This window comes from Manis javanica, chromosome 2 (assembly GCF_040802235.1).
Source record: "Manis javanica isolate MJ-LG chromosome 2, MJ_LKY, whole genome shotgun sequence".
In the NCBI taxonomy this organism is placed as follows: Eukaryota; Metazoa; Chordata; class Mammalia; order Pholidota; family Manidae; genus Manis; species Manis javanica.
In genome coordinates this window covers 94,333,777-94,342,372 of record NC_133157.1, presented here as the reverse complement: position 1 = coordinate 94,342,372, position 8,596 = coordinate 94,333,777, and the positions used below count along the sequence as shown (strand labels likewise).

The 8,596-nt window shown below is 60.6% G+C and overlaps 1 protein-coding gene across 1 annotated transcript in view; it reads left to right on the top strand.

Moving 5' to 3' along the window:
• The window catches only part of LOC140845577 (NUT family member 2G-like), an 11,614-nt gene extending 8,971 nt beyond the window's left edge, over window positions 1-2,643 (top strand). The window contains exons 10-15 of the mRNA XM_073220107.1: window positions 48-176; window positions 525-664; window positions 1,100-1,281; window positions 2,182-2,301; window positions 2,387-2,488; window positions 2,539-2,643. Of these exons, the coding sequence (XP_073076208.1) occupies window positions 48-176; window positions 525-664; window positions 1,100-1,281; window positions 2,182-2,301; window positions 2,387-2,488; window positions 2,539-2,643 (778 nt within the window). The remainder of the gene's footprint in view (window positions 1-47; window positions 177-524; window positions 665-1,099; window positions 1,282-2,181; window positions 2,302-2,386; window positions 2,489-2,538) is intronic.
• Window positions 2,644-8,596: the final 5,953 nt, after the last annotated feature.

The following is an 8,596-nucleotide window of genomic DNA, read 5'->3' as shown; positions in this document are numbered from 1 at the left end:
AGGTTCCGGGCTGCAGACGGTGACTGACCCCAGTGGGCGAATTACAGCCCCGTGCTTCGGACCCTGGCCCTCCGGAACCCCACCATGACCCTGGAGGAGGGCCTTCAGCGGGGCGTGCAGGAGTGGCATTGTCTAAGCAAGTCAGAGCGCAGCATCTACTATGAGATGGCGGGAAGGTGAGTCAGGGCCCCGGGCCAAGGGCCGGATGAAGACCTGTTCCCCTCTGGAAGCATGCCCCCCACTTTGGGAGGCTGGCTACTCTTTTCCCCTGCCCCAGAGCATCACATGGCCAGACCCTGACCGTTTCTGTCTAGACATGAAGGTCTCAGGACATTGAGGGGGGGGGGATTCAGGCACTGGCCCTGGGGCTGTACATGGGTTCGGGTGCCCCAGGCAGCCTGCCTCCCCACCATGGCCAGGGCCATGACACCCCATGCCCTTGTCGTCTGACCTCTCCATTGACTGCTTCCCTGCCTGGGCCCGGGAGGCCTCCTCCTCAGGGGTCCGTGCCTCCCTCGCCCCAGGTTCATGGAGTTCGAGGCCGAGGAGGCGAGGCAATGTCAGAACGCACAGTGGATGAAGGCGGCACAGGGCGTGCCTCCTCCAGCACCCCTCAGGCCTGTTAATCGGGCGCCCTCAGCCCCAGAGCGGGGCCAGAAGCGAGGTATGCCACCGTGTTCCCCCCGGAGCCAAAGGCCAGAGGCAGTGGGAGCCTGGGGAAGGCCGCGGTACCCAACATGGTCCTTCTCAACCCCTGGGGCATTGGGCAGTGACCTCGAAGCCACCAGTAGCGTGGGGTCTCCCTTGGTCCCGACGGGAAAAGGGCCAAGGTTTAGGAAATGGCCACCCCCCTCTGCCCTGATCAGAGACCCACAGGGGGTGCTGGAAGGGGGCCGGGGACTGGGAGGAGGGCGGGGCCTCCCTCCCCAGCATGAAGCCCTCGGAGGCCCTGTGACCCCTTCCACACCTTGGTTCCTTTCGGAGCAGCGGGCCATGATCCCCTACGGGAATGTCTCCGAGCTCGGTCCTTCCTGAGCACGCTTAGTGGCTGGGGAGGTGCGGCCGGGCCACCCACACTCCTTCCCTGCACCCTCCTCAGCACGCATCCGCGAGAAGCCCGGGCGCCCGCGGCCCAGCCCGCCACCGCCCAGCCACCGCGATGCCGGCGGAGCCCGCACACCAAGGGCGCCGCCGGAGATCAACCTCGAGGCCGTGGCAGAGGCCCTGGAGATCATGGAGGGGCTTCTGGGTCCCAGCGGCCCAGCTCAGGGTCTGGCCCCGGCAAGAGAACGTGGGGGAGGATAGCTCCAAGCCGCCACAGGGAGAGGAGGGCGTCTATCCAGACCCGGGTCTCCTCACCTACATCAATGAGCTTTGTGCCCAGGGAGGACTTTCTCAACAAGGTAGGCTGGCCGTGGCCCGGGTGCTACAGGATTTTTCGGGGGAGCGGCACTCCCACCACCCAGGTTGGGGTGGTGGCCCATGTAGCTGGTGTTGTTGTTTCTTATTCCTGAGCTCTGGGGTGTGTGTGTGTGTGTGTGTGTGTGATGGTGCATGTGCATATGTAGCTGAGTAAAACGTGTGTGTGTGTCTGCGTGTTGTACAGGGGTAACACAGGTGAGCCAGGGTTCTGCGGGGTGTTGGTGTGCATGCTTGTGTGTGCGTGTGTGTGCATAGGTACCTGTATATGTACTTGTGTGGCTGTGCATATGTTTGCATGCACGTCTCTTGTGGGGTGTGTGGCATGCACACATATACGTGTGTATATGCTTTGCGTGTGCATGTGTGCCTGTGGTCGGGGACCGTGACCACGGTCTTTCCAACACCCCCTTGTTGTGGAGGCTGGGGCTGGTCTCTGCTTTACCCTTGCCCTCCGGGTCCTCTGGGTGCCGAAGGGATTCTCTCCAAGGATGCTCACAGCCCTCTTCCTTCTGGGCCAGGCGGGACGCAGTGCTGCACCCACGCTTCCTGGCGGAGTTGCCCCTGCCCGGAGGCCGAGCTGGACCTCGTGGCCCTCGCTGAGGAGCTGGAGCAGGAGGAAGGACTGTCCTTGGCACAGGTGAGCTGGGAAAGGGAAGGAAACAGGTGAGCCTTTAGAGGGGAGGGGCACCCCGGGTGTGCCAGGGCAGGGGACCCCAGGATAGGATTCCTTCCTGACCGTCCCCCTGCGTTGCATGGCAGAAGTGGCAGGGAGGGGCCTCTCTGAGGGTGGGGGGCCGGCAGGAGGACGGCAGGGAGAGGATGGGGGGAGCCGAGGAGGAGAGGGAGGACGCAGGCCGGGGCACCAAGCTGGGGGGTGAGGTTGGCAGGAGAGCCGCAGCGGCTGTCGTTGGGGAGGCACCTGCTGCCCTCTCGGGCCGCCTCACGGTGCCCTCCCTTCTCGCAGCTGGAGGAGAAGCGACTCCTGGAACTGAAGCAGGAGGAGGGTGTGCAGGCCCCCCCGAGTCACGGCACACCCCGACTGGACTCAAGGCCTTCTGGGTCTGAGGCCGGCCACGGCCCCCCAGCTAGGGCCCAGCCACCAAGCCTGCCCACCAGAGGCTGGTTGCGGGCAGCGCCAGGCGCACAGCCGAGGAGATGCTGGCGTGTCCAGGCCCGAAGCCTTCGCTGCCCCTTCAGGACGCCAGGAGCCCCCTCCCCTGAAGGCTGGCCTGGCGGCCCCCTGTCCCCCAGGCTCGGTGCCGCACTTCCCCCAGCCTGGGGCCCAGGCTCGCCGCTGCTCCGGGAGAGACCTGTCCTGCTTGGGAGCCCCTGGGGCCCACGGGCAGGCCCAGTGAGGGCGAGGAGGAGCTCCCCCAGCCTGGCCTTCCTCCTGGCCTCTCAGCACACGCTGCCATCCTGGGGACTGCCCCAGAGTCCTACTCCGGGCTCAGACCCTCCTCCGCCCTGGAGTACCCCAGGCCCGCTCTCCCCAGAAGCCGGGCCTCAGCCTCGCCGGCCCTCCAGCTGGCAAGGCCAGCAGTCGGGCCCCGTGTGCAGGCCCGGCCCCTGCTGGGAAGACACCCCTGCCAGGGGCCAGCCTCGGGGTCGCTGGGGGACCAGCCTTGGCTCTGGGGCTGGGCCGCCCCTCACAGCCCCAGAAGAGAAGGGGGGACCCTTTCGTCACAGGGAAGGGTAGCAAGCGGCCCTGCAGCCAATAGGGAGGAGCCGGCCCTCCAGGGCAGCTTCGGGCTCCTCCACATCCCAGTCCTGATCCTGGCTGCTGAGGGAGGGGGGGGGGGGGGGGGGGGAGGGGGGGGGGCGGGGCCCGGGGGGGGGGCTGGTGGGGGGGTGGGATAAGAGGGTGGTGGGAAAGGTGTGGGGCGGTGAGGGGGGGTCCGCCCATTTGGGCCTTGTACGCAAATGCAAATAAAGGCTGTTTTGTCACAAAATGCTCTGGGTCTCTGCCCCTAGTGGCATCCGGGCTTCTCCATGGGAAGGGACGCCGAAAGCAAGAAATGTCCCGGGCTCCGGGACCCAAGGCGATGACGTCCCCATTCCCCCTCCACATTCACGTGCATTCTCCAGATGGCTCCCGAGAGCCCACCCGCCCCCATAGCCCCCCCCGCCCCCCCCCCCCTGCTCTCCGGGAGGCCGCTTTTGGGAGTCCCCAGGACACAGCGTCATCACAGGACCCCAAACGTCTAAGGATGGCAGCTGCTTTGGCCCTGTGCCCTCTGCAGCACCAGCCCACTTTCTGGACAGAGCCTGCAGACAGCCGTTGTCTAGAGGGGGCCCTCCTTTTCTCGCTGAAGCGGGCTGGGGCGCTGGGGGATGCTCAGGCATCAGGGTCTCCTGGGGGGGCTGAGCAGAGAGGAAAGGCATGTCATGAGGGGACAGGCTCCACAACCGACGTAGAAGGCCAATCCTCCGGCCTCGGTGGGCGCATGAAATATGTGGGCTGGTGGGCAGTCCCTCTTTCCTCAGCACAGAGAGGGCGGGGGGCGGGGAGGAGAAGGGGGGCACTCGGAAAGGAGATGGGGGGGGGGGGGGGGAGGGTACCTTGTCTCTCTGGGGGATTTCTGTGCAGGAGCGTCTCGTCCACTGAGGTAGGAGGCCCCATGTAGCTGTGGCCTGAGAGGCTGGCCTCGGGGCCTTTGCATTTCAACGATGCCCACGGTGCTGTCCCCATCGCCTCCCCCCAGGGCTGGACCCTCTGTGAATAGGGTAATTTGGTGCTTTTGTTTAGACACATGACTGCTTTCTATATGTTGACTTTGTATGCTGCAAGTTTGCCGAATTGGCTTAATGAGTTCTAAAGAGTTTTTGCTGTTGACACTTTAGGGTTTTCTACATGTATGATCATGACATGCATGAGCAGAGATCGTTTTACTTCTTTTCTGATTTGGATGCCTTTTATTTCTTTCTCTCCCCTAACTCCCCTGACTGGGCCTTTCGGGGCTATTGAATAGAAACAGTGAGGGTGGGCACCTTTGCCTTGTGCCTAACGTTAGAAGAAAAGATTTCAGTTTTTCATCAGTGAGCACGTTTGTTGTGGGTTTTTCGTGTATGCCTTTATTGTGTTGAAGTACATTCCTTCTACACCCAATTTGTTGAGAGTTTCTACCGTGCAAGGGGTGCTGAATTTTCTCAAGTCCCATTTCTGCATCGATTGAGATAGCTTATTTTATTCCTTCCTTTTGTTAATTCAGTGTGTCACATTCATTTGGGTGTGTTGAACTGTCCTTATGTCCCAGGAATAAATCTTACTCGATCATTGTGTATGATCCTTTTAATGTGGTGTTGAATTTGATTTGCTACAATTTTGTTGAGGATTTTTCCATGTATGCTTATCAGGGATATTGGCCTGTAATTTTATTGTATTGTATTGTCCTGTCTAGCTTCAGTATCAGGGAATGCCGGTCATCTAAATGAGTTTGTAAGTGCTCCCTCCTATCCAGTTTTTTGGAACCATTTAAGGACTTTTTACATTTCTCTTTAAGTGTTCGGTAGAGTTCACCAGTGAAGCCATGCCATCTTGAACTTTGCTGTTTGGGGAGGTTTTTAAAAATTGATTCACTCTCATTTGCTGTTGGTGTGTTCAGACTTTCTACTTGAGCTTGATTCAGTTTTGGTGGATCACGCTTCTAAGAACTTATCCGTTTCTTCCAGGTCATCCAATTTGTTGGCACATAGCTGTCCATGATCATCTGCTACGAACCCTTCTTTTTCTGAGTCATCAGCCGGGGCCGCTGCAGCTCCGCGCCGAGAGCCCGCGAGCTGCTGGAGGCCGGCAGCCGCCCGCGCGTCCCCGCCCCCAGGCAGCGGACCCGCCCCCGCCCACCCCCCGCCGCGAGGACGCGGCGGCCACGCCCCCTCCCCGCAGGGCGGGGCTAGCCGCCGCGGACCCCCGACCGGCCGCTCGGCCGTTGGCCCCGCCCCGCGCGCTCGTGCGCAGCCCGAGCGGTCCGCCGCAAGGGACCCTGGGAGCCGTTGGAGCCGCTGGTCCGCGCGCCCGGGGCCCGCTCCCTGGGCGTGTGGCGCGCGTGCGCGCGACGCGCGAGGCGAAGCGGGAGGCCGCGGCTGGCAGGACCCGGCTTCAGGGTCCCGGGGCCTCGGAGCCGGGCCTCCTTTCCGCCGCCTGTGGACTGCGCAGCCCCAGCCCGCACCCTGCGCTCGGCGGCCCGCGCACCGCGGGCTGGCTGCCTCGCAGCCGTCCTGTCTCACAGGCCTCACGGGCAGCGGGCTGCCTCCCTAGGTTCGCGCCCCGCCCCCGAGTCCAGGGGCGGCCCTCCCGAGAGACTGGCGGGAGCTTCCCGCCAGACCTCATGGATAGTAAAAACATTTGCTCTGCCAGTGATCGCCTTAACAAGATGGAAAGACCAGTTACAGACTGGGAGCAAACATTTCCAAAACATACGTCTCACAACGGACTAGTACCTAAAACTTAAAAATAACTCTCAGAGAACACTCCTGGCTCAGAGCTCTAGACCCACCCGGGAACCACTCGGGCTTCTTCCGCGGGCCTGCTGCACTACGTGTCCCCTTCACGGCACCTGCTGAGTGCATGCAGGTTTCCCCCTGAGCACGCCTCCGGGTGGAGGGGTGGCAGGCACACCCTCCTCCGTGAGCATGGCGCCTCTGACCTGGATCCACACGGGCCAAGGGGCCAACTGAAGTTGCATAGCAGGCAGGGTAGGAGTAGCTTCACTCCCCTCCTCTTCCGAGGGAATTTTGCAGCATTGGAGCTGGCAATGAAAAAGACGGGCAGCAGAAGCCACTTTGGGACTTGAGTTTGTAATGCATTCCCAGAAGCTCCACACACCCGTGCGGCCTGTTGCAAGGTGGGTACCGGGTCTCAACCCCGCAGCTTCACCTACCACACTAAAACCTTGTGTGCACACGTGATCTCCCCATTCTGCTGCTCCTCCCTGACTGGGAGGAAGATCCTCTGTCCGCTAAGGCCTGAGACGCACGTCTGGAGATTTTGGTTTGCTCGAAGGACACCCGCCCCTGGCCTTCCTGCAGGAATGGTCAGAAATCAGAGTGCAGAGGACTGTCATCTCCCCCCTTGCATGGCTGGTGTTTCCAAACACATTTGGGCTAACAATTCTATCTGCTTCTGGAGCCTAGGCTTTTTGATGGAGTCATATAAAAAGGGGTGTGGAATTGGGACGAGACAATTTTTCCACAATGCAGTTTTCCAGTCGGTGGTCCTGAGAAGAACAAGCAAATCCTACATGAAAGCCGTGAGGGAGAATCTTGTCCACAATTGGTGGAGGAAGCAAGAGGGAAGCCTGCCTTTCGTGAGTGTCTCAGTACCATGCTTTGCTTCATCATCCCTCTGAATATGAAGTTCCTTGGTGAAAGTCATCTAAGGTTTCCCATGATAAAAACCCAAGTCCTGGGAGATGTCTGCAAGTTGTTCTTTTTTCCATCCCCAGCAGGAGTTCTGTAAAATAAAGCTCACTGTGACTTGCTTGCAAGGCTGTAAATATCTGCAAATATATCAGAACCTAAATGAATTTTCACCAGAAGAGAAAACTGAAAGCATTTGAAAAATAAGAGGAGAATGCACTTGCCTTTGGCCACATAGCACATGTCTGAGAAGATCTGCACAATCAGATGACACTGGTTCCCGGTGGACAGAGATCTGGGCTGCTGGGAAAGAGGCGGGAGGAGGACTCGCCACTGTACTTTCCGCGTTTACAATGGACTGTGAATCATGCGAAGGTCTTACTTGTGTGAGATAGTCCATTAAAACCATTGAAAAGGTAAAAAGCATATTTAGCAGGAGGGTGATGTTCCAAGAAACGCAAAGGAGGAATTTCTGGTGTTGGACGTGGAGGCTGCAGGGCCTTTCTTTGATGGGCTGGGGCTTTCCAGCAACGGGGGCCTGGATGGGGTCTGCAGGGCCTCCACACACAGCCCTGGGGACGCACGGGCAGCTTCCCGAAGCGCGATGGGCACAGTGCCCCGAACAGGCCGCGGCTGCACGGACATCCCCATTTCAAACGCAGGGCTGCCCGTGGCCATGAGTACCTGTGTGCTCATCAGAGCACCTGTTGCCATGGGTTCAGAAAGCCTAGCCTCTGTGGAAGTCAGTGACGGGCAGTAGGAAGCAGTGGGGCCCCGGCCGCAAACTAGGTCGATGGTCACAGAATGAAAGTAGCGGGAACATCAGCTAGGACCTTGGTGCTGTGAGCCCGAAAAACGATTTGTAAGCGGCCAAGAGAGGCACCCACCGAGGGTGTGGCGCTGTCAGCTGGAAGAGCACCTGTGTTCTTGCCCACCTGCCAGAGTGCCCGTGGAATGGCTCCTGCTTCCTCGTGCCCCCAGCCCGCCTGCCCTCTGCCCCTCCCCCACTGCAGAGTGTCTTGGGCCCCTACATTCTAGGCCTGTTTACATTCAAACTTGCCCTGCCTGAGTGGGATCCTGAGCAGTTGGTGGAGGAGCCTGCTCTCTGGTCCTGGACTCGGTTCCCCAGGTGGAACGGCCAAGCAGCTGCGGTCGGATCTCAGCCTGTGGGGATGAGTTCAGGAGGAGGTAAGGCCTGAAGGCTGGGTGGCAGGGTTTCAGGGGCCACCGCCCACCGGTCCCTGGGATTCAAACTTGACTGTTTCCGGGCACAGTGGTTAGACCGTCAAGGGGGGAGAGAGCTCTGGGCCCCAGGGTATCTCACCTGGGAGGTGGGGGCGGGGGGGAATCTGGAAAGCTGAGGAAGCCCTGGGGAGGTGGCTTCTGGAGGTGGGTCAGGTGACACAAGGGAAGCGCCCTAGGCAGGGAGAAGGGACTGCCGCCCCCACGCTGCTGCTTTCTAGAAAGGAGACGCGCCGTGGACCCTGCGTTTGGGGAGGCTGTTGTGGCGGCACGGGGTGGAGGTTCCCGGGAAAGCCCAGCCCTGAGTCACCCTCCTGGGCACAGGGCTGGCCTCACGATGTCCTCCCAAGGGATCTGAACTGCACTTTACCAGACCCCACAGTGCGCTAGGAGAGGTGAGAGACTTGGCCTGAGCCAGAAAATTGTCCAGGGGCCCTATCTGTGGCCAAGTCTTCAGGCACATGTCCTCTCCACGAGCAAGGCCACAGTGTCCCCTGGCTGCCGGAGCCCAGACCTCCCGCCCTCCCTCCAGCCAGAGCTCTTCTCCTCAGGGCAGCGGGCTGTTGTTGGGCTCAAC